The sequence below is a fragment of the Dromiciops gliroides genome, chromosome 4, assembly GCF_019393635.1.
Source record: "Dromiciops gliroides isolate mDroGli1 chromosome 4, mDroGli1.pri, whole genome shotgun sequence".
Lineage (NCBI taxonomy): Eukaryota > Metazoa > Chordata > Mammalia > Microbiotheria > Microbiotheriidae > Dromiciops > Dromiciops gliroides.
In genome coordinates this window covers 236584664-236610374 of record NC_057864.1, presented here as the reverse complement: position 1 = coordinate 236610374, position 25711 = coordinate 236584664, and the positions used below count along the sequence as shown (strand labels likewise).

Here is a 25711-nt window from a genome sequence, read left to right as displayed (position 1 = left end):
GCTATTCAGAGCCAAATCTGTTGAATAAGTAGGGGTTAAAGCATGAAATGCAATTTGGGGCCTAAAACAAGAACTGTCTGTCAGAACAGTTTTCTTCTGTGGCGAGTAAATGGTCTCTGAAGGCATTCCCAAAGAGAAGCCCCAGAACCACCCAGAACACCCTTGGGTCTGCTTTGAAAGGCCATCCTTCCTTTGGATAACTGTGATCTGGTTCATATGTTTAAATACCAATTTCATGAATGGCAGGGATAATTTAATTTAACCAAAAAGTAATAGTACGTGGGATTTTTACCATTCAAACAGACAGTAAAACCAAGGCATAAAGAAAGGAAGTGTCTAAGCCACAGAGGTTTGCATTTTTGTTGTTGTCATTTTTAATCGTGTCTAAAACTCTTTGTGACTCTTTGTGATCACATTCAGGGTTTTATTGGCGAAGATATTGGAATGGTTTGCCTTTTCCTTTTCCAGAATCACCATTTTACAGTTGAGGAAACTGAGGCAAACAGGTTAAGTGACTTGTCCAGGGTTATACAGCTAGTAAGTGTCTGAGGCTGGAATTGAACTCAGGTCTTCCTGACTCCAGATCCAGCACTCTATCCACTGTGCCACCTTACTGCCCTTGATGAGGGCGTATATTAGGTTAGTGGGTTTCTCTATACCAAGTGTCTCTCCACTCTAATCCATCCTCCACTCAGCTCATATTACACCCTTGCCACCTTATTCAGTAAACTCCAGGGGTTCCATATCACTTCCAGGATTAAATATAAAATCTCTCTTTTGGCTTTTAAAGCCCTTTATAATATGTGTGTGGGAAAGGTGTTTACTGTGAGAGAGTGCCTGCTTCTGAATTCATTTATCGATGCTCATAGGTGTTCATCTATTCACTTTTCTTTTTGTGCCTCAGTTTATCTTTATTTCTCATGGAACATAACCAAAATGAGAGGTCTAAGTTTTCTCAAACAAGATTAGCTTTTACAGAGACCAAGCTTGGGGCAACTAAAATGTTATCAAATACTGTGCTTCATTCTACAAGTATCTTTTCTTCTCAGTGTTCTGAGACTACATGTGTTTCCACAGAGGGCAAGACTGTAGTAACCAGAATGTTCTCAAAGTGTGTAGCTCCAACCACAAATATCTTTTCAGTGCTATATAGTTGTGCTGACATTTTTTTCTTCCCCCTTCCTGGAGGTGAGAGTCCCTAGATGTTACACTTTGCACAAGTTTTCTGAATACATTGAAAAGTTAAGGCAGCTAGGTGGTGCAGTGCTTAGAGCACCAGTCCTGGATTCAGGAGGACCTGAGTTCAAATCTAGCCTTAGACACTTAACACTTACTAGCTATGTGACCCTGGGCAATTGCCTCACAAAAGAAAAAAAAAAGAAAAAAGAAAAGTTGGGCCGACTTTTTTTTCCTCCCTTATACACACCATCACACGCTATATATTTCTAGTCTAGGAACACTATTTTTTCCCCTTAGGTTCAAACCACTTTCCTGGTTGTTATACCATAAAGGGACAGGGGATTCCTCAAGCTTATATCCTTAGGCTTGGTTCCTTCCCACCAAATGCTCAGTACACAGACAAGACCATTACAAATAGTGAATAGCCAATAAACCCATTTATCCAAACAGATAGAAAACAAATCATAAAAGTTTTATAGATTAGACTATATCAGAAATTTCACAAAGTAAATGATCTGTATCAGTAGGAGTGATATTTCTCAGCTCAACCAAGAGAGCGTCCTTGATCTTCCCCAAGGGAACTTCCCAAAATCTCTAAAGAAGAAAACTGGAAATCATGGACATGCTAAGAAGTCGGCTTTCCCTTACATGTCTTTCAAATACTTCCAAAAGACTTATTCCTTCCTCTTACCAGAGTTGGTTCCAAAGAGGATCTGGAACCACCCCTGTCTTGAAGCAGTCAATAAATATTGCTTACTTTGTGCCAGGCACTTGAGATACAAAGAAAGGCAGGAAGCATTAAGGCAGAAAGAGATCGCAGGGGATACATGAACTAATATTGGGTGCAGGAATCATTGCCATCTGGCAACTCTATCACCCATTACCCAGTTTTGAGTCACAGAGCCAGGATGAACCAGCATGGACCCCTAACTGTATGCTGAGCAATGAACAAATTCTGGAAATGTAGCTGTGTGGCTGTGATCCCAGGGGCAGAGCAACGACTCAGTCTAGCAGTAGAATAATGAGAACAGAAGTCTCAGACCAAAGGGAAACTAATAGTTCAGTTGCTCTGAACCTATATAACCTCCCAGAAAGCTAACAGTGACTTAGAATAGTAGCAGTCTACTGAAACTCAACTGTGTACAAGCCATCAGAACCAAATCTGAGTCAGGATCTTGCAGGTCTCAGACCAGGAGGGCAGGGAACAGACTTCTCCCCAGATCATACCATTTTGAAAGCACTGAAAAATTGCAGGCCCCCAGATTGAGCTAGGAAAGCAGCAGAAGGACATAAAAGGACAGAAATTAAAGGCAGACATCCCTATCACCCCCAATGTATGCAGAGCCCAGAACTAATATGAAGTACAAACAAACAAACAAAAAGAACCTAACCCCAAAGAGATACTATGGTGATAGGGATGCTCAAGCTACAAACACAGAAGATAATGACTTGAAAACACCTACAAGCAAAACCTCAAATAAAAATGCAGATTTGACACAAGCCCAACAAGAATTCCTAGAAGAGTTAAAGAATTTTTTAAGAGCCAAAAATATTATTTAAAAAAACCAAATAAGAGATATTAACATCTTGATAAAAGAGGCACAAAAACCAAATAGAGGATTTTATATTTAATTCTGGAAATAATCAGGAGCCACTGAAGTTTATTGAGTGGATCCTGGGGTGGGGGGAGGTGTGACATGGTGGGACTGACCAATTGAAAGATCAGTTGACAGCTGAGTAGAGTATAGACTGGAGCAGGGAGAAACTTGTGGCAGCTAGACCAACCAGCAGGCTATTGCAATAGTCTAGGCATAAGATCATGATGTCCTGCACCAGTGTCAGAGAAGAAAAGGAGGATGTATGTGAGAGATGTTAGAAAAGTAAAATCAGTAGGCTTTTGTAGCAGATTAGATATGGGATATGGAGGTGAAAGAGAGTGAAGAGTCAAGGATGACACCTAGATTGTCAAATTAGGTGACTGGGAGAATGGGGAGTCAGGAAGAGGGGAAAGTGTAGGAGAGAAAGATATTAAGTTTAGTTTTGGACACATGAGTTTAAAATGTCTGTGGGACATTCACTTCAAGTTATCTCATAGGCAGTTGAAAATATGATGGTATTGGAGGTCAGTAGAGAAAGGTTAGGGCTGGATAAATGATGATGATCTCTTTTGGGGGGGGCAGTGAGGGTTAAGTGACTTGCCTAGGGTCACACAGCAAGTAAGTGTCTGAGGTGTCAAGTGTCTGAGGATGGCTGGATAAATAGATTTGAGAAAGAGAATGTTTCTCCTCTCAAAAATGTTTGTGCCAGTTCTCTCCCTCACACAGGCATGCACCATATAGTCATCATTCTTTGCACCAATGAGAATAGACTTCTGTAAATGCTCCAGGTATGAGACCAAAGAGAACCAGGAGACAATAGTATTATGGAATCCCAAAAGAGAAAAATTCTGAAAGATTGAATGTCCAACAGGTATAAAATGCTAGGGAAAGGTCAAGGAGAATGAAGCCACAGGATTTGATAATTAGGATGCCATTAATAACTTTGGAGAGAACCTTTTCAATAGAATGAGGGCAATACATACCATATGGCAGGTAGTTGAGGGTAGAGCTTAGGCCTTAGTCATTGCTGAGGAAGTAGAGGTAACAAATATAAATTCTGCATTCTGGTTTAGTAGTGAAGATGAGAAGAAAGATGGGACAGTGGCTTGTGGGTAGTAAATTAATCTAAAGTTGTTTTTGTAATAACAGAGACCTATAGCTATGTGCCATCTTCACCCCTGAGATTTTATTCACATCGTTCCTTCTGCCTTTAATACCCTTTCTACTTGTCTAAGGCCTACCCTTCCTTAAAAGTCCATGAAAAGTCTTGCCTCCTCTATAAGATGATCCTCAATTATCTGAGCCCCCAAATCATTCTCCCTTTCAATCCAGCAACAGCTTATCAGTTCCACTTAGCACATTCTGAGTTGTATTTTTCGTCTATGTTCTGCCTCTCTATCAATCAGTCAACAAGCATTTATTAAGTGCTTACTATGTATTTGGCACTATGTTAAATGCTAAATATATATATGTGTGTATAGGCAAAACCATTATCTGACCTCAAGGAATATACATCCTTCACATACACAATTGTTTTTTATTGACAATCAAAAATAATAATAATAAAGTATATTTTATAACATAGATCTTAATGAGATGAATAGAACTTTTGTGGGGATGACATTTTGCTTAATCAAAGATAGTATTTCCTTCATCAAAACTGATTTCAGGGGGCAGCTAGGTGGTGCAGTGAATAAAGTACCAGCCCTGGATTCAGGAGGACCTGAGTTCAAATCCAGCCTCAGACACTTGACACTTACTAGCTGTGTGACCCTGAGCAAGTCACTTACCCTTATTGCCCTGCCCCCCCCCCAATAAATAAATGATTGCAAATGTTCATCAGTTAAGGTTGCTCTGTCATTAAATATTACCTATTTCATGTGCCAAGATTTCTTTTCACATTCCCAAATGCTGATATTAATACATGAGCAAATGATTTTATTTGAGCATATTAATCATTTTGAATGCATTTATGTTATTAGGTCCTTAGTAAATGTTTATTGCTTCACTATTAGATACTTCTCTTGATATTTGCCTTTTAGCATATTTATTGAAGACTAACCATTTCCAAATGAAGGTTAGGTGGAAGTACTTCAATTTCATAGTTAACTTGATTTTGAAATATGGAAATTTCTTTCATACTTGCATCTGGGAACTCTAGTTTGGAAATTTGTTTGGGAACGGAGATCTTATTTTGATTTTTTTACAACAAAGGAAGTGTATGAAATGTGGCATTACTTGTGATGCAGACTTAGTTGTTGGATTGATTTTACTACAGTATAAGTTTTCACTTAAGCACTGTTTTAAACCTTGTAAATTCAGATTTAATTCATTAAGAAACATTATCAAGGTGCACCAAGAGATAATTTCCATAGTCATTCAGTATTCAATAATAGTGTTTGAGTATAGTTCTCATTCTGAAAAATTTCAATCTCAGCTTTGAGGTCAAAGTTTTGTAACCTTTTTAAAAAAAAGTTTCTTGTTTTGACACAATAGGTATGCATTCTTTTTTGTTTTTGTTTATTCTTTTTTGGGGGAGGGGTTGGGCAGTGAGGGTTAAGTGACTTGCCTAGGGTCACACAGCTAGTAAGTGTCAAGTGTTTGAGGTCAGATTTGAACTCAGGTCCTCCTGAATCCAGGGCTGGTGCTTTATCCACTGCTCCACATAGCTGCCCCCCATCATAAGTCTTTCAGAAATGTCTTGGATCCCCTCAATTTCCAAATCTTTGTCACCACAAAAAGAGGTGCTATAAATATTTTTGTACATATGGGTCCTTTTCCTTTTATTTTACCTCTTCCATATACAGATCTAGTAGTGGTATTGCTGAACCAAAGGATAGCACAGGTTTTTTTAGTCCTTTGGACATAATTCCAGTTTTTTCTCCCTAATGTTTGGATCAATCGGATCACAATTCCACCAAGAATGCATTAGTGTCCAGGTTTTGGTTTTAAATTTTAAAATTTTTTTCCAATTACATGTAAAAACAATTTTGACATTAATTTTTTTTGGCTATGCAATGAGTGTTGTGACTTGCCCAGGGTCACACAGCTAGTAAGTGTCAAGTGTCTGAGGCCAAATTTGAAGTCAGGTCCTCCTGAATCCAGGGCCAGTGCTTTATCCACTGTACCACCTAGCTGTCTCCTTAACATTCATTATTTTTAAATTTTGAGCTCCAAATTATCTCCCTCTCTCCTTTCCCTCCCCCCTCCTTGAGAAGGTAAGCAATTTGATATAGGTTATACATGTTCAATCAAGCAAAACATATTTCCATATTAGTCACGTAGTGAAAGAAAACACAGGCCAAAAAATAAATAAAAATAAAAATAAAGTTTTAAAAAGTATGCTTGGATGTGCAATTAGACAGCATCAGTTAAATGAAAATGAATAGAATTTTTCATTACAAGTGCTATGGAATTGTCATGGTACAGTTGAGAATAGCTAAGTTATTTACAGTTGATCATTGTACAATAGTGTGGTCACTGTGTACAATGTTTTGCTGGTTCTGCTTACTTTACTTTGCATCAGTTCATGCAAATCTTTCTGAAACTGTCCTGCTTGTCATTTCTTGTAGCACAATAGTATTCTATCACAATCATATACCACAACTTGTTCAATTATTCCCCACTTGTTAGGTATCCCCTCAATTTCCAATTCTTTGCCAATCAAGAGCTGTTGAAAATATTTTTGTACAAATAGGTTCTTTTCCTTTAATTTTTTTTATCTCTTTAGGATACAGACCGAGCAGTGATATCACTGTGTCAACAGGTATGCATAGTTTTATAACCCTTTGGGCATAGTTCTAAACTGCTCTCCATAACAGCTGAATCAGTTCACAACTCCCAGATTGATGTCTTTGTGATGATGACTTCTTACCCAGCCTTTAGTCATTGAATGGGCATGGCCTTAAACAAACTGGGACCTGGGAAAGATTTTAACTTAGAAAGGCTAAGGTTACCCACTGCACCTCATCATAGTCAACTCATATCTGTTCCCTCTGTCTATGTATACTCTAACTGCCCTAAAAATGAGAAAGTTCTTATTAGGTATAAGTATCATCTTCCCATATAAGAATGTAAACAGTTTAACCTTATTGAATCCCTTATGATTTCTTTTTCATGTTTACCTTATTATGCTTCTCTTGAGTCCTTTATTTGAAAGTCAGATTTTCTATTAATTTCTGGTCTTTTCATCTGGAGTGCTAGAAAGTTCTCTATTTTATTAAAATGTCCATGTTTTCCCCCTAAAGGATTTATACTTAGTTTTTCTGGCTAGATTATTCTTGGTTGTAATTCTAGCTCCTTTGCCTTCTGCAGTATCATTTTCAAAGGCTCCTGATACTTTATTGTGGAAGCTGCTAAATCTTGTGTAAGTCTGACTGTAGCTCCACAATATTTGCATTGTTTCTTTCTGACTGCTTGCAATATTTTCTTCTTAACCTAGGAGCTTTGGAATTTGACTTTAACATTCTCAGGAGTTTTCATTTGGGGGTTTCTTTCAGGAGGTGATTGGTGGATTGTTTTCTTTTATTGCCCTCTGGTTTTAGAATATTAAGATAGGGTTCTTAAAATATTTTTTGAAAAGTGATATCTGGGCTCTTTTTTGATCATGGCTTTCAGGTAGTTCAGTAATTCTTAAATTTTCTCTTCTAGATCTATTTTCCATGTCATTTGTTTTTCAAATGAGATATTTCACATTTTCTTCCTTTTTTCATTCTTTTGACTTTTTAAAAAAACACCTCACAGAGTATTAGCTTCAACTAGCTGTATTTTAATTTTTAAGGAATTATTTTCTTCAGTGAGCTTTTGTACCTCCTTTTCCATTTGGCCAATTCTACTTTTTAAGTAGTTCTTCTTTTTAATGGATTTTGGTGTCTCTTTTTAGTATTTGTTCATTTTAAAAAAGATGTTATTTTCTTCAGTATTTTGTGCTTCTTTTACCAAGTTGCTGACCTTTTTTTAATGATTGTCTTACATCACTCTAATTTCTTTTCCCAATTTTTCCTTTACTTCTCTTATTTGATTTTTTGAGCCCTACCAGGAATTCTTATATGGCTTATATCCAACTCAGATTTTTCTTTGAGGCTTTGCTTATAGTTGTTTTGACTACATTATCTTCTGAGTTTGTGTCTTGATCTTCCCTTTCACTATTGTAACTTTTTATGGTTAGGTTCTTTTTTGTTGTTGTTTACTCATTTTTCTAGCCTATTTCTTGCCTTTTAACTTTATGTGAAAGTTGGGCTCTGCTTCCAGGGTAGTTTGGGCACTATCTCAAGCTTCAGGTCTTTCATGCTTCTGTTTTTAGAATTTGTTATAGGGGTCTCTAAGTTTTTAGTGCTTCTAAGGTGGTATAGTCTATGAAGAGGTGTGATCACTGCTCTCCTGGCCTGGTCTCTACCCAGAAAGGGACTTTGTTCTCCTATAGCCACAGGTGCTAGCACTCCTCTTGTCCCTGGAACTGAGCAGGTCCCCTGTACTTCTGTAGCCACAAGCACTAGTTCTCCTTTCTACTTTGGATCTGTGACCAAAAGCACTCCTATCTTCCCAGGAACTGTGATGAGGACCTTTGCTTCTCTGTGGCCACCCTTCTTCCCACTTGAACTGAAACCTGGAACTGAATCTAGACAATGCAACAGGATCCTGAACTCAGCACCAGCAAAATGTCCTCTATAATCTCTTTCTCATCAGTTGTCTGATCCCCCTTAACTGTCTGTGGACTGAGAGTTCCCAAAGCTGCTGCTGCTGTTGTGGTTGCCTCCAAGGCCTGTCTGTCTGGTTTGTGCTAGGTCCAACCACAGCCCTATCTCACCAGACAGACCTTTCCTTCCAAATTCTCAAGTTTTCTTGTGCTGGAAAATTGTTTCATCCTCAATTTTTGTTGGTTCTGCCACTCCAGAATTAGATTTAAGGCATTATTTTAAAGCTGTTTATAGGGGAATTTGGGAGAGTTCAGGTGAATTTCTGCCTCTACTCTTGCCATGTTCAATGATTGTACATTTTAACGGAGGCAATGACAAGTAAATGACTAAGTATAACCCAGTGATATAGGGAGTAAATGGAAAGTAATCTGAAAGAGGAAAGCACTAGCAATGGTGGAGACCAGTATAGATGGTATTTGAGCTGATTCTGGAGGAAGCCTAGGAATCTAGGAGGGAGGGAGGGAGAAAGAGAGAGAGAGAGAGAGAGAGAGAGAGAATGAATATGAATTAGCATTCTAGGCATGGGGGTTAGTCAGTGCAAAGACATGGAAGCCAAAGACTCATCTAGAAATCCCTTGAGGGTTGGGACCAGAGATCCCACATCATTGCCTCAAAGTGGCACATAGTGAGGATGCAAACATGCCACATGTCCAGACAAGCAATGAGTAAGGTATTAATCATGCGCTTAGATGAGCAGACAAAAGCTCTAGCAATAAGATCTTGAAATTGAAATTCCCTCTCAGCCAGGAAGGTTCTTATATGCTTTTTCCTGGTGTAAAATCCGAGCATCAGAGTGACAAATCAACAGTCTTCAAGGGTGAAATGGGCTATGGAAGCCACATTCAGGAAAAGGTCTAAGGCAGAAAACTTAAGATCTTGACATAGGGAGAAGAATCTCTAATAGAATATAGAATATCTCTAATAGAATAGAAGAATCTATAATAATATAAAATTCACCAAGAATCTATAATAATAACCAACATTTCTTTAACACATTACATATACAAAGAATTTAACACATTATCTAATCTGATCCTCTTAACAACTGGGTAGGTAAGTAGGTCAGGTATTGCCATAACAGATGAGGTCTGTGAGTTTATGTCTTGAGGTTCCAAGAAATTCCAAGACTTATATTAGCTTTCATTGCTACCATACTACATTGTTAATTCATATTGAGCTTGCAATCCACTAAAACCCCCAGGTCTCAATTTTTTTTTCAGCAACAAACATTTATTTTATTTTCCAGTTACATATAAGGGTACTTTTCAACATTCATTTTCATAAGATTTAGAGTTCCAAATTTTTCTTCATCCCCCCTCCAAAAGATCGCAATCAGGTTATATATGTACAATCCACAAGTGTTCTTTTTATCAGTTCTTTCTATAGGGGTGCATAGTAAGCTTCCTCATTAGTTCCTTGGGATTGTCTTGGATCATTGCATTGCTAAAAGTAGTTAAGTCATTCACAATTGCTCATTGAACAATACTGCTGTCACTATGCACAATGTTCTCCCAGCTCTGCTCACTTCACTATACATTGATGTTCATTAGTCTTTTCAGGTTTTTCTGGGATCATCCTGTTTGTCATTTCCTGTAGCACAAGACTATTCCACTACAATCATATAGCACAGCTTTTTCTATCATTCCTCAATTGATGGACATTCCCTTGATTCTCAATTCTTAGCTTCCACCTAGAGTTGCTATAAATATTTTTTGTACAATTTTTCCCCCTTTTCTCTTTTTCATGATTACTATTGTTAACTGTTTCCCTTCCATCCTGTTCTCTTCTCCATGATATTTATTCTATTATCCATCTTCTTTTATCCTATCACTCTTCAAAAGGGATTTGCTTCTGTCTATCCCCTGTCCGACTTGGCCCTTCCTTCTTTTGCCCCTCTCTCTTTATCCCCTTCCCCTCCTATTTTCCTGCAGGGTTAGAGAGATTACTCCACCCAATTGAGTGTGTACATTATTCCCTCCTTGAGCCAATTCTAATGAGATTGAAGTCTTCCAACCAATTCTGATGAGTGTTAGGCTCATTTACTTCCCAGATTAAATAGATTACTCCACCCAGCTGGGTGTGTCCCTCCTTGAGACAGCTTTGATGAGTTTAAGGTCTTTGAGCCTTTTCTGATGAGTGTAAAATTCATTTACTGCCCTGCTCCTCTCCCATCTCTTCCCCCACTCCATAAGCCATTTCCTGTTTCTTTCATGTAGGATTTCACCTCTGCCCTTCCCCCTCCCCCAGTGCATTCCCTTCACCCCTCAATTTAACCCTAAAGATGTCATCACCTAGCTAAGTGACACAGTGGACAAAGCACCACCCCTGGACCCAGGGGGATCCCAGCCAAAACCCAGCCTCAGACACAAGACAGTTGCCTGCTGTACAACCCCAGTTATGTCCCCCAGCTCCAATTTTTAATGGTTCTCTAGGGTCTTGTATTTGAAAGTCAAATTTGCCATTCAGTTCAGGTCTTTTCATCACAAATATCTGAAAGTCTTCTTTTTCATTAAAGTCCCATTTTTTCCACTGAAAGTTTATGCTGAGTTTTGCTGGGTAGGTGATTCTTGTTGTAATTCCATTTCCTTTGCCCTCTGGAATATCATATTCCATGCCCTCTGGTCCTTTAATGTAGAAGCTGCTAGATCTTGTGCTGTCCTGACTGGGGCTCCACAGTCCTTGAATTCTTTCTTTTTGGCAGCTTGCAATATTTTCTCCTTGACCTGAGAGTTCTGGAATTTGGCTATAATATTCCTAGGAGTTTTCCTTTTGGGATCTCTTTCTGGAGGTGATTGGTGGATTCTTTCAATTTCTATTTTAGTTTCTTCTAGAATTTCAGGGCAGTTTTCCCTGAGAATATCTTGGAAGATGATGTCTAAGCTCTTTCCTTGATCATGGTTTTCAGGTAGCCCAATAATTTTCTAATGATCTTTCCTGGACCTATTTTTCAGGTCAGCAGTTTTTCACAGAAGATATTTCACATTGTCCTCTATTTTTTTATTCATTTGAATTGGCTTTATTGTGTCTTGGTTTCTCATAAAGTCACTGGCTTCCATTTGTTCAGTCCTCTTAATTAGGCAATTATTTTCATCAGAGAGCATTTGTACTTCCTTTTCCATTTGGTCAATTTGACTTTTCAAGCTGTTGACATTTTTCTCATGTATTTCCTGCATCTCCCTCATTTCTCTTTCCATTTTTTCCTCTACCTCTCTAACTTTATCTTCAAAGTCCTTTTTGAGCACCTCTATGGCCTGAAACCAATTCACATTTTTTTTTTGGAAGCTTTAGATATAGGGGCCCTGATGTTGACATCTTCCTCTGAGGGTGCCCCTTGGTCTTCCTTGTTACTGAAGAAACGTTCTATGGTCCTTACCTTTCTCTGTCGGCTCATCTTGCCTTTCTTTTACTAGACTTTTAGCTCCTTAAAGTGGGGCACTGTTTCCAGGCTGCAGTATCCCAAGCTCAAGAAATCCCAGGTGGTATGATTTAAGGAGAATCAGGTTCTTCACTTGCCTGGCCTGTTCCCTGGTCCTTAGATGACCCCAGACCAACTTGCTAATCAATCAGCTTTGTGTGTTGTGATTGTTAGCTCTGACGAGCCTGTGCCCCTCCCCCACCTGGGCCACTGCTACTCAAGCCTACCTCCTGGTTCTCAGCAGGGGTGTAAAATCCAAGTTCTGCCTTAGCATCAGCATAGACCCCTGTAGTCTCCTCCCTGCCCAGGGCTCAGCCCGCTCACCAGACTGTGAACTTAGTTCCAGATGACACTGGCGCTTCAGCTGATTCAGAGGCTCTGGGGGTCTCCTTCTCTGGTGAGGCCTTCCTGGGACTGGATCTGTGTCAGTATTACTGTGGGGTTGAGCTTGACTCCTGTATTAGCATAGCAGCTCCCTCCTTCTGACCTTCCAAGCCGTGCTTGGTTAGAAGATGATTTCAGCACATTCTTCTGTGAGTTTTGCTGCTCTGGGCATTTTCCTATGGCATTATTTGGATGTTTTTTGGAGCAATTGTGTCATGAGTTCAGGAGCCTTTCCTCCACCATCTTGGCTCCACCCCAGAAGTCCAATACCAAGATTTCAGGTCTCTATTAATAGAATTGATCTCTCACCATGTTTTCCCAAAGTATAATATTTCTTTTTTATCCCTATTAAATTTTATCTTATTCAATTTGGTCCAATATTCTAATCTACCCAGATCTTTCTAGAACCTGATTCTATCATCTAATGTATTACCTATCCCTTATAGATTTGTGTCATATGCAAATTTATTAAGTGGAGCATCTACAATTTTAAATATCACTGATGAAAATCTGTGCTATTTAGCACAGACCCCCTGGGGCATTAGACTACCTTCATCCTCACCTGCCTGAAGTCATTCAGCTAGTAACTAATTGGCCTAGTTAGGATTTGTACCCAGGTCTTTTGACTTCAACTTTTACCATCACAGCATGCATGACGTTTGATACAAATTCTTCTATTGATCTCTTTTATCAATTGTGGAAATTTATTTTGATTTGGGGACCCTACCTTTAGGCTGAGATTAGAAAGCCTTAGGCCCTCAGGGTCTCTCCCCCTCCTCCTCAGCTTCAGCTGAGAGAAAAAGCCCCATGGGCTATACAAGATGCCAGGTCAGACAGCTGGGGGGAATAAAAAGCCCCCAGCTCCCTCTGACCTGAGCTGAGCTATCTGAAGGATCCCGGATGGCCTGTGCTGAGGCATGAGGCTCGAAAGCACCCCCCCCCCACCAGCTGCAGCTCTGGCTGGCGGATTAGCTTGGTCTGTGGGGGCGAAGGAAGCCCTGAGATTTGAGTGGAGAGAAGAAAAGGTATATATAGACCTGGGAGTTAGACAGGAGAGGGGAGACAGACTAGAGGACGGGCTGGATAGAAGACTAGATAGAAAAGGAGCAAGGACAGACTAGAAAGAAGGGGGGCTGACTAGAAGAGGACAGAATAGAGGAGACTCGAGGACAGACTAGGAGAGAGGCTGACTAGAGGGGAGCCCGGACAAGGACGGAGGAGAGTTCAGTTGGGAAAAGGAGAGACGGGTCTGACAAGGTTACAGGCCTTAATACAAACCAGGGAAAGTGTAACGTGCCCTGAGGCCGGAGGCGGCTAAGGCCCTTATTGTATTCAAGAAGTTCCAAGTGCAGCAGGTGCGAAAGAGATGCAGTGGAAAGAGACCACAGGAAAGCAGTCAGGTTGTACACTTTATTTCCCTGTATTCCTAATTTTAAATAGTATCTCATAAATAAACTCTGCTTTGATTATTTGGTTAAGAGGTTCTTAATCGTTAGTCTATCAGTTTGGGAGCAGTGTGGTGGAACTTTATAAACGGCCCATATTAAATTAACGAAGTCAGATAGCCAAATAGTCAACAGTCCCCAGACTAGTCATCCATAGTTTAGCCCCCCCAAATTAGCCCTAATTAACAAAATATTTTCACACAATGATCTTTTTTTGTTGTTTTGGGGTTTTTTTTGTTTTGGGGGGGGGTTTTTTTGCAGGGCAATGAGGGTTAAGTGACTTGCCCAGGGTCACACAGCTAGTAAGTGTCAAGTGTCTGAGGCCAGATTTGAACTCAGGTACTCCTGAATCCAGGGCCGGTGCTTTACCACTGCGCCATCTAGCTGCCCCCACACAATGATCTTTTAATGTGTAGATCTTATCTTTCATACTTAACTTCTTTTTGTGTATAGGGATTGTATATGATTTGGGGTTTTGTATCCCTTGCATTGTTCAGTACAGACCTCAATTCTCATCCTCACCTCTCTCCTCTCTCACACATACACCTTTTCTTCCTAAAAAGAGTGTGTGACTAAAGCATGATACAGGAGTGAGTAAAGTACTATACTCTTGGTTCTTCTTAATGACTAACAATCTTCTACCACTTGTATGGAACATAGAGTAGTAGATTTGGTATCAAGATGATGATGGTTCAGAGATGTCTTAGTTTACCTCTTTAGGCCTCAGTTCCCTCATCTGTAAAATGAAGGGCTTGTATTCAATAACCTCTAAGGTCTCTTACAACTCTAAATCTATGATATTTTGATTCCTGTATTAATTAGTCACCAGCTGCATAAGGGCTAACTTTTCCCAACTCCTACCTCCTTTTCTCTCATCTCCTCTTTCCTCAACCCTACCCCATTTATCTCCCACTCCAGTCTTGTCCATGTCTTCCACTGTGCCCTCTGGAATTCCAGTTCTATAATGAACAAACTTTGCTTCATTCTGGACTTTTTTCTCTCACCTTCCATCTTTCCTTCCATCTACTAACCTTCAATGGAACTTGGCTTTCCCTGCCCCAAATCCCTCCACTCTAATAACTCCTGTGACTACCCACTCCAGAACCAGCTGTACCTTCTTTATTCATACCTTTGACACAGTGGTCCTAGTGGGGAAGTTGGAATACTCTTAGTCATTCTGAAATTCATTTAATAAAAGTTCTACTCAGTTCAGATCACAGTGACTATTCATGGAGCAGCCCCAAGGCCATTCTCCCCCTTTTCTCAAAGGGTTCCACACCTGGAACACTTAACTTTCTCTCCTTCTCAGCTCCTGTCCTTAGACTAGGGGACTTCAGCATCCACATTAATGTCACAACATTCCCTTTCTTTTTCCCCAACCTCATAAGATCCCATGATTTTAATGCTATGCTGATGTTTCACAGATCTTATAGGCAGCTTCAATCTCTTCCCTGAGCTTTAGAACCATATTACCAACAACCTATTGGGCGTTTCAGGCATGATGCCTCAGAGATATTTCAAACTCACCATGTCCAAACAGAACTCATGATCTTTCCTTCCAAACCTATCCCTGTTCTAAACTGCCCTTTCTGTTGAAGACCACCATTCTGCCAGTCTCCCAGGGTCATAATTTTAGTACTATCCTGAACTCTTCACTCTCCTTACCCCCAATATATCAAACATGTCACTAAATTTTGTTGTTTGTAGCTCTTTCTTTTTGTACAACCACCACCATAGTTCAAGAACTTTTCCCTCTTACCTAGATCATTGCAACAACCTCCTAATTGGTATCCTTGATTCAAGCCTTTCCGCATTCCATCCATTCTCTACACTGCTGCCAGATTCAATATTTCAGTCTCTTATTTAATAAACTCTAATAGCTTACTGTCACATCTAGGGTTTAAAAACAAAAAACTCCACTTTTAGAGTGCTTTTTAGGTGCTTTTAGAGCACCTGAGTGGCCTGGTGGACAGAGTGCGGGACCTGGAGTCAGAAAGGCTCATCCTCCTGAGTTCAAATCTGGCCTCAGACACTTACTAGCTGTGTGACTCTGAGCAAGTCACTTGATTCTGTTTGCCTCAGTTTCCTCATCTGTAAAATGAGCTGGAGAAGGAAATGGCAGACCACTCCAGTATCTTTGCCAAGAAAATGGGGTCATGAAGAGTCAGGCACTCTGTTGAAAAACGATAAAAATAGGGGCAGCTAGGTGGCGCAGTGGATAGAGCACCAGCCCTGGATTCAGGAGGACCTGGGTTCAAATCCGGCCTCAGACTCTTAACACTTACTAGCTGTGTGACCCTGGGCAAGTCACTTGACCCCAATTGCCTCACTAAAAAAAAAAAAACAAAAAAAAAACCCACAATAAAAATATTTAGCTTTTAAAGCCCTTTTCACGACCTGGCCACAACCAATCATTTCAGTCTCATTGCACATCACTCCCTCTTCTTCACTCCTTGATCCAGCCAAGTTGTCGTTCATTCTGTTCTTTGCATGCCACACTCTGTCTCTTATCTTTGGTACCTTTACACTGTCAGGTCTTTAGAATCCCTTTCCTACTTCAAAGTGGAGCTCCCAAAACCATCTTCCTTCAACATCTGCATTGATACTCCCTCATATGCCCTAACATCCTAGTTCCTTGACTTATTCCTCTGCTCCACCATCGTGATGCATGGTCATAGTCTTGATCATGTCATCACCCACAAATGTTCCACATCCATGCTCATGAATTCGGAAATTCTGTTATCTCATAATTATTTGTTGTCTTAATAAGCCTCTCTTACTGATCATTCCAGCCTCTCCCTTCCATCACAGTACATTGTTTAGTCTGCTCCTGTATATTTATCATATTAAAACTTGTATCTTATCTTCTCTGTTTTATCCTCCCAGCCAGTTTGTCAGTTTCTTCAGGAGAGAACCCATGTCTTGTTTCATTGGCATATCTCCAGCATCCATCACATTGCTCTGAATAGAATATATACTTGATAAATAAATGTTTATTGAGTGGAATTGAAAACTATACAGAGGTGAGGAAACACCTGAGCTTTAAGCATGCTCATATGTGGATATGGATATGGATGCAGATGTGGATGTATGTGTAAGTGTATGTGTGTGTATATCTATGCCCACACACACACACACACACACACACACACACATTCCAGTCAGGATATCACATGTGATGAGCTCAAGACTTTCTCTGTGTGTAGATTCTTACTCATTTGTGAAAATGGCTTCTTCATAAGCTTTTGGAAAAGGTTCTGATCCTGGGGTACCCTCTGTTTTGTGGGTGAGATACCGGCAGAGAGCCTATGGTGAACCTTTTGGTACAATATCTCCTAAATCATTGCCTAAATTCTGCATTTGCCTGTTTAGCATCATAGAGGGTCAGAGATGGAAGAAACTTTAGGAAACTCAGTGGACATTCGGGTTGCTGGATTCCCCCTCCTGTCCTCCCCACTCACTCAAGGACCCTAGCCATTCATTTGTCCTTTGTGTCTTCTCTTCTCTGTTTTCTTTTCTTTTTTTTTTTTGCAGGGCACTGAGGGTTAAGTGACTTGCCCAGGGTCACTCAGCTAGTAAGTGTCAAGTGTCTGAGCTTGGATTTGAACTCAGGTCCTCCTGAATCCAGGGCCAGTGCTCTATCCACTGTGCCACCTAGCTGCCTCTTCTCTGTTTTCAACATCGGGGGAGGATAAGGCTTGATATTGACTGCTTCTGGGTCTTTGTAAGGAATTGTTTTAGAATAGTTTAGCTACAGAGCTCAATGATTGAGATGAAGAAATTTCTTTTATTGCCATGACATTTCTTATACAGTTGTGAGGAATGATTACCACCACAACCACCACACCCACCCACACACACACACACATACAGAACCACATATCCATGCATATCAAGAAAAATTAACCAATGTTTATCCTTCCTGTAAAGAATGGATTGCTTTGAAGCACAGAATCTCAGAGCTAAAAGGAAGCTCAGGAGTATTGTAGTGCCGCCTGAAGCAAGAATCCCCTTTAAAACATTCTCATGGAGCAGCTAGGTGGGTGGCGCAGTAGATAGAGCACTGGCCCTGGAGTCAGGAGGATCTGAGTTCAAATCCGGCCTCAGACACTTGACATTTACTAGCTGTGTGACCTTGGGCAAGTCACTTAACCCCATTGCCTCACAGAAAACAACAAAACAAAACAAAAAAACCATCCTCACAAGTGGTACACCCCTCTACCCTTAAATACCTTTAGTGACACAAAACTCACAAAATAGCCCATTCCATTATTGTTGTTGTTCATTATCTAGATCTTACTGTTAAGAAGTTCTGTCTTATAGTGAGATAAAATTATAATCTGAAATGTTAATTCTAGACCAACAATTTGGAGATTGAATCATAGGAAGACAGATTTTAGATAAAGTAGAGACCTCAGAGGCCACACAGCCCAGCCCCTTCATTTTGCAGATGGATAAATTGAGACTTGGAGAGATTAAGTGACTTGCTTAAGGTCACCCACATAATGAGTGGCAAGAGGCAAGATTTAAACTTAGGTTTTCTAACTCTAGAATCGGTTCTCTTTTCAGTGGACTAACACAACCTCTTGGCTGCCAGACCACCGATGATATGTGCCTCTTCTGGGCCCTAAAAACTTTCTGCTTTGAGGACCGAAAACCAAATAAATGCCATACCTTGCATATAGATTAAATCTTTTTAGTAGTGGCAGTGGAAGGGGCCCATTGGATGAAAGAATAGGTCCTCAGCCTTTGGATATCAATCCAACTATAGAGCTACCACTCAAGAAAGACTGAAGGGCTCATGAGGACATTTTCTGCCCTTCGTCTGCAAATGAGACTAAGATGGACTAGGGTGACTCTAAGGCAAGTACGAGAGGTACGAGAGGACTCCTCAGTACAGTGAACAGCAGTGAGGAGGTTTTGCAGCATGGTTTATCCTACTCCACAGTTCTCTTCTGGCATCAATCCAGTTCTCAGCCTGCATATAAAAAGCTTGGGATGATTCTATTCTGGAGGTGCTGACAGTTCCTTCTAGGAGAAGGGGCCTGGCTGAGTTTCATAAACTAAAGCCAGAAAAGGCAGAGTGCCTCTTCTGTGGAAGAAAGAGAATTAGTCTCGAAGTGAGGACCTAGATTTGAATCGTAGCTCTCCCATTTAAGCTGTGTGACCTTAGGTAAGTCATAGAATCTCTCTGAGCCCCCTTTTCCACAGCTGTTTCCCTCTGGGTTTTTGTGAGAAATCAGATGAGAGAATGCATGTAAGTTTCTTGGTAAAGCCTAAAGCCCTGTGAAATTATCAACCATTTTAAAAGAGGATTTAAAAAGAGGAAGAAACCAGAAGGGAAGGACGGGCCTCAGCAGGGTCCACCTGGAGCTGTAGTTTCCCTGAGTTGTTCTCACACAGAGGCCTGACAGAATGAAACTGGACTAAGGGTGATATTGTAGATTCCATGCCCCAGTTTCAGATGGAGCTGGAAAATCTTTGGTAAAATCTGATGAGTAGGTATGTCTCCTCAGGTGTCATGGGTGCCTACTAGCTGCTCTCAGGTTTGAATTTTGTTATTGGTGTAGAAAGTGCGAGTTGTGGATTTCTTGATATCTCTTACCCCCACCCTCCCCATTTCCATCTCCTTTTCCCTTCATGTTCTGCTGATGGGCTCCATGGCTAAAAGATTCAGAGGGTGCCTATCTTGTATTGCAACAGCCTGTTCACATTGTATTTAGTTTGTTCAAGTCAGCTCTGGTGTCTTCAATGTGGCACCCCATGTTTCTCTGCCACTTGGAGGACCAGTTGTGGTTATGTATCTAATTAGCTCATTGAGCTTACTGCCCCAACTTATATGAGCTTAATGACACTGAATTCATAGGGCAGGACTGGCTCCTGCCTGTACAAACCTTGCCAATGTGTTGCCTGGCATCCAGAGCAGAGAGGTGCCAGATGTAAAGCCCATAGCTGGAATGAGGACATGCTTGGCCCCATCTGCCATATGCTTAGAGATTGGCTTCTGTCCTGTGAGCAGGCCTGCCCAGCTGGCCTTTGGAACCTAGAAGAAGAGGCAAACAGAACATGAGAGGAGGGCTGGAAAGTGAGTTGCTTAGTAGGAAAAGAAGAGAGTGGGTGGAAGGAGATCAGCTGTTGAGAAGGAGCCTCTTGGTTCTGGGACGGTTGTAGTTAAGTTGTCAGGCCAGTAAAGCAGGTGGAAAGATTAAGCTGCTGTGGGAAGACACAAAATATTAGGGAGCCAAGATCATGGATCCTCCAGGATGTTCCTGCTGTGGCCTTGACAGATGGTGGCTTTGCTGTTCACTGCAGCCCTCTTACATGCAGAGCCAAACACAGAGTTGGGAGCCAGGTAGCTATTATCTTTTCCCAACATCTTTTCCTATTACTTGAGGGATAAGGAAGGAAACAGAGGGGCCAGTGAGTCACTGGTCAAATGTGACCCCCGTGTCAGCACCATTGCCTGTTCCTATCAAGGCTTGTTTCTTAGCTCCTCTTACAACATCATAGCATTTGTCCAAAATGAAATTCAGGAATCTGGCCCTGAATATGTGTGTGGAGGGCAGAAGAGAGAGAGAAGGGGATGGTAGCCAAGTTGGGAGTAAACCCGTGGAAGATGAAACCAAGATTCAACAAGTATTTATTGAGCATCTACTGTGTGCCAGCACTCTACCCTGTTAGGTGCTTAGTCTATGAAAAAAAAAACAACCCAAAACCAGTCCCTGCCCTCAAATAGCATATATCTCATTAGAAGTAGGATAGAAGAACAAAATGTACATAGAAAACTATATCAAGGGGGCAGCTGGTGGTACAGTGGATAGAGCACCAGCCCTGGATTCAGGAGGACCTGAGTTCAAATCTGGCCTCAGACACTTGACACTTACTAGCTGTGTGACCCTGGGCAAGTTGCTTATCCCTTATTGCCCCATGAAAGAAAGAAAGGAAGGAAGGAAGAAAACTATATCAAAATATATACATGTAGCAGGATATTTGGATTGAGAGCACTTCCCATGGAGCTGGGTGTGCATGCTCCATGAAGAGGTGTTTCCATTCATCCCCCTGCCTGCATACAGAATTAATGCAAAGTTATTTCTAGGGGAGAAAACAAATAACTGAGGGCATCAGGACTCATGTTCAGTTATCATCTGAACTACAAGAGGAAACTAGGGATTCCAAGAGGCCAAGAACCAAGAAGGGACAGCATTGGGGATAATTGGACAAACAATAAGAACAACAACAAAACAAAACAAAAAACCCCCGGGAGATAGAAAGGTGTGTCCTAGGAAAAGCAAATTGATTGATTTGGCTGGTGGTGGTAGTGATGATGGTGCTAATAACATTTATATATCTCCTTAAAGTTTGCAAAATACTTCACATATATTCTTATCTTGCTTAATCCTTCCAGAAGCCCTGTGGTAGAGGTGCTATTATTATTATGCTCATTTTACAGAGGAGAAAACAGATTGATAAAGGTGAATTGACTTGCCCAAGATAACACAACTAGAAAGCATCTAAGACAGATCTTCTTAATTCTAGGCCCAGTGTTCTCTCTAGTGTGCCAAGTTGCCTCTCAATTTAATGAACTATCTTTCTGCTCTTCACAATCATCCTAATTCAAGGCCTGTGTTTTGACTTTCAGGTGGACAGGTTAAATAAATAAATAGGCAAACTCTAGACCCTTGGCTCAGGTCTGCTGAGTGCTTAAAGTTATTGTTTTTCATTTTGAGATAGAGTTTGCCTTGTTGATGGCAGAGTGTAATGATTGGAATGACGCCACCTGCTGGAGACTTACTGTAGAAGAGTTCCGCCCATGAAGCGAAGGTCTTTGAGGGCAAGACCAGGAGTCTTTTCTTTGGAAAAGGAAGTGACGCGGGCTAGTGGGAGGAGGAAGGAAGAGACTGGCGCTCAGTCTCGCTCTCTTTCCTGAGGACGCTGGCGGAGAAGGGAGCTAAAAATGTGCTCTCCTTTTAATAGATAGAAATCTAGACCTTTCTCTCTCTCTTTACCAAATTCTTATTCTCCTTAATAAATGCTTAAAAGTCTAACTCTTGCTAAAGCTTATAATTTATTGGCGACCACTCATTAGATATTTTAGACAGTTTAGCTAGAATTTTAGCCCTTAACAAGAGCAATCTTGGAGCCTTGGGCTTCAGAACAGATGAGGTGAGGATTTAACTCCTGAGGTACATAAGAACCACAAAGTCTGCAAAACATTGAGTTCTACACTGTTCTTTTGAAAGAGACAATTTGTTTATTTGAAGCTAGAATTATTTCAAGTCTTACAAAAGAACAAGTGAGACATGGCAGTACATCATTTATCTGGTGACCTCAGTGTTCCAGAGCCCAACAGTCAGGAAAAAAAGTTCTGAATAGCTAAAAAAGAAGTCATAAGAGACTAAGCAGCTGTACCAGGCTTTAGGGGCTTATATTTAGAGAATATAGAAGTGATGGATCAGTCTGTTCTTTCCCCAGCCTTTATTAGCAAATGCTTTCTTAATGGATGGTTATATTGTAGATTTGTCAGAGAAGTGAAAAGAAAAATCATTACAAAACATATATATGTGTGTATGTGTGTGTGTGTATGTATATATATATACATCCTCCCTGTCATCCAGGCTCCCAGCCCAGGTATCATCCTTAACTCCTCCCTCCTTCTTTTCTCTAATTCCCCATATCTAATCAATTGCCAAGTCCTATCAATTCTATTTTCATAACATCTCTCTTACACTCCCTCTTTTCAGTCTTTTTACACCTTACTCCATACTCCACACACATCTGCACTCCAGTGACACGACTTTTCTTGATATTCCATGTGCAAAACTCTCAATATCTCAACTCTGAGCATTTTCACTGGTTGTCCTTAATGTTGGATCACCCTCCCTCATCATCATCTCTGCCTCCTGACTTCTTTCAAGTCCCAGCTAAAATCTGGATGACCATGGTATGTAATCCTTGACAGGGAAAGTTATGAGGAAAGATTAGTATTTGTGAAAAGATGAGTTTTATTTTGGACATGTTGAGTTTGGGATGCCTATCTAGATGGAGGTATGCATTAGACTGTCAGTCATATGAGACTGGTACCTATCTAGATTTGACTACCTAGGTTGACTATCTAGATTTGGGAACACTCTGCATAAAAACTTCCATTGGGAGTTGAGATCATTGAAAGAGTATATAGAGAAAGAAGAGAAGTGGACCCAGGATAGAGCTTTGGGACACTCAGTGGATTAGGAAGTGTTCATCTAAATGATCCATCAAAGGAGCGTGAGAAAGAACAGTCATATAGGTAGGAGAAGAGCAAAGAGAAAATAGTATGACAAAATCTAAGGAGGAGGGAGTCTTTCTCTCTCTTTCTCTCTCTCTCCCTCTCCCTCTCCCTCTCCCTCTCCCTCTCCCTCTCCCTCTCCCTCTCCCTCTCCCTCTCCCTTCCCCCCCCTCTCTCTGTGTGACTGAAGAGAGATCTAGGAGGATGAGGAATGAGTAAATGCCATTGGGTTTAGTTAGTAACTGGGTGATCTCCATCAACTTTGTAGAGAGAAATCTGAGTTAAATAAAAGAACTGGAAGCCAGACTTCGAAGAGATGGGAACTGAGAGGGGTGTGAGAAAATGGCAGCAGAAAGTATAAGCACCTTTTCCTAGGAATCTAGTCTGGGCCCTCTATCTCTCCGTTTATAAGGAGGAACAAATGATTTAATAAGTAACTGGGGGTATAGTTAATAGAGTGCTGGACTTGGAGTCAGGAACAACTGAGTTAGAATCGCATCATACACACTTACTAGCTATATGACCCTGAGCAGGTCTTTCCCAGCCTCAGTTTTCTCATCTTCAAAATGGGAATAATAATAATGGCACCCACCTCACAAGGTTGTCTTGAGTCTCAAGTGAGATAGCATATTTAACACACATTGCAACCTTAAAGCACTATATAGGTCAAAGTGGTTGGGGAATCACAAGTGCCTACTGCTTGAGAGCTCTTTCCAGGGCCAGTGGGATAATGTAGGGGTCTAGTATTGTCCAGCTTGTTAGGACAAGCCAAGATTAAGAAGTAGTCTTAGGTGGAACAAGGAATCTAAGTTTATCCAAGGGGCTTCATCTATTCCATCACACCTGGATTACCTCAAAGCTTGCTTACTTTACCTGGATTATAGTTAGCATACAGACCCTTGAAGCTATGGAAGAAATGTGAAGCATGGCTTGCATGTGCTCAAATACTGCCCTTAGAATCATTGTGTGTGTGGCCATCAACAAGAGGCCTCATCTGTGTGAGCCTCAGTCTCCTCATCTATAAAGTGGGCACATTACTACCTACAATCTTTGCCTCCCAGGGTTGTAGTGAGGACCAATTGAGAAAAGCACTTGCTTTGAGAACCTTAAAGCATGATATGAATGTCAGTTATTCTTCTTCATAGCCTTATTTGATGACACGATGCAGAATTTATGGGCCATTTTACACGACCCTCTGGGTATATTTTTTTTGCATTCGCTGACACAGAACCACCTCTTAGCTTAGATCCTCATTCTTGATCCACCTGCAAGGTATCAGAAGGCACAAGTCACTAGCTCAGAACACTGCTGAGCTGAGGGCCTGTGGTCAAGTTCTCTAGTGGGACACTGTGTACATCCTCTGGCCTGCTTGAGCTCTCTGCTCGGGGATGACCCTGACGGAAGGCTGGGGAGCACTAACAGAACCTTAGCTCGGAACACTGTGTCTCAGCAGTAGGGCCCATTAGAAGTGAAATGTTCTTAGTGGGGCATTTTATTTGCACACTCCAGTAGAGTGGACACTAAAAGGGTTTTCTAACGCTTCATGGGCTGCTAATTTCCTCAGTGACCCTTTTTGTTGGAACCTGACCCCAGCCAGAGGCTCTGTGCGATGAATGCCAGCGCCTGACACAGAACCTGGGTGAGGGGTGACAATGAGGCCTCTATTGGCTTTAATCAGGCTCCAGTTGCATCTTAAGAACAGGGGGAATTTGTGTGGCTCTCAAAAGCCCTGGGTGGCGCAATAATGGAGGCCCCCGGGTCTCCCATGGAGGCCAAGGCAGCCCACAGACAGCAGCTAAAGGATTCTTGAGGCAGGAGGGAGGTGGGAGGTGTCAGGCGGGCAAGCAGGCGGGGGCTCCTTTGTCAAAAGGGTCTCTTTAGAAAACCAGGCCTGCTCTGAATGCCTCCCAAGCTCTATTGGGCGGCCCAATCGGGCCTGACAGATGGATATCACAGGCACACTGCTTATTCAGGGAGCTGGAGCCTCCCTGCCCCCGCCCCCGCCTGCCTATTCATCACCGGGCTAATTAGTTTTTGTCTGTGCTCTCTCTCCTCCCCTGCAGACTGTGATTCCTACTGCAAGGCCTCCAAAGGGAAGCTGAAGATTAACATGAAAAAGTATTGCAAGAAGGACTATGGTGAGTCACAGTGTTTCTCTCCTAGGGAAGAAAAAAAGTGCAAGCCTATGAGGGGGAGGGGGAAAGAGGGAGGGTAGGAGAGAGTGAGCACGTATGTGTGTGTGTGTGTGTGTGTGTGTGTGTCTGCATGTGTACATGGGAAGGTCTGTATGCCCACAGCAGGGACGGACACATGTTTCTATTCACTTGCTGGGCATCAGGTGCTGGTGGGATTTCTGTGCAGCTCTCTTGAGACTGCAGAATTTCTGAACCAAGATGGACCAGAGACTAGGGAAGGACTTGATTCTACAAAGTCCCCTTTCCCTCAGGTGGGTCACAGGTACACAGACCAGTCTGGATAGGAAGGCTGAGATTCTCCTCAACATACTACTCTGCCCTTGGGGACTTCCCCAGAATTTAGGCTCTTTTAAAAAAAAAAACTTTTTTTTTTTTTTGCCACTTCCCCTTGAATTTAGGCTGTATAGTTCTCATTTGTTTAGAGGTTTCCCCAGAACTTCCTGCTTCTACTGGTCCAAACCACCAACCAGTACAGACTAGTAGAAAGAGCTCCGGGGACCTGAATCAGGAGTCCTAGATTCCAGTTCTGTTTCT

General features: G+C 41.4%; 1 protein-coding gene across 1 annotated transcript in view; it reads left to right on the top strand.

The window, feature by feature from the left end:
* Positions 1–25711, top strand: part of NTN1 (netrin 1) — a 367906-nt gene that overhangs the window by 282272 nt on the left and 59923 nt on the right. Inside the window, exon 6 of the mRNA XM_044000003.1 lies at positions 25046–25120. Within this exon, the coding sequence (XP_043855938.1) occupies positions 25046–25120 (75 nt within the window). The remainder of the gene's footprint in view (positions 1–25045; positions 25121–25711) is intronic.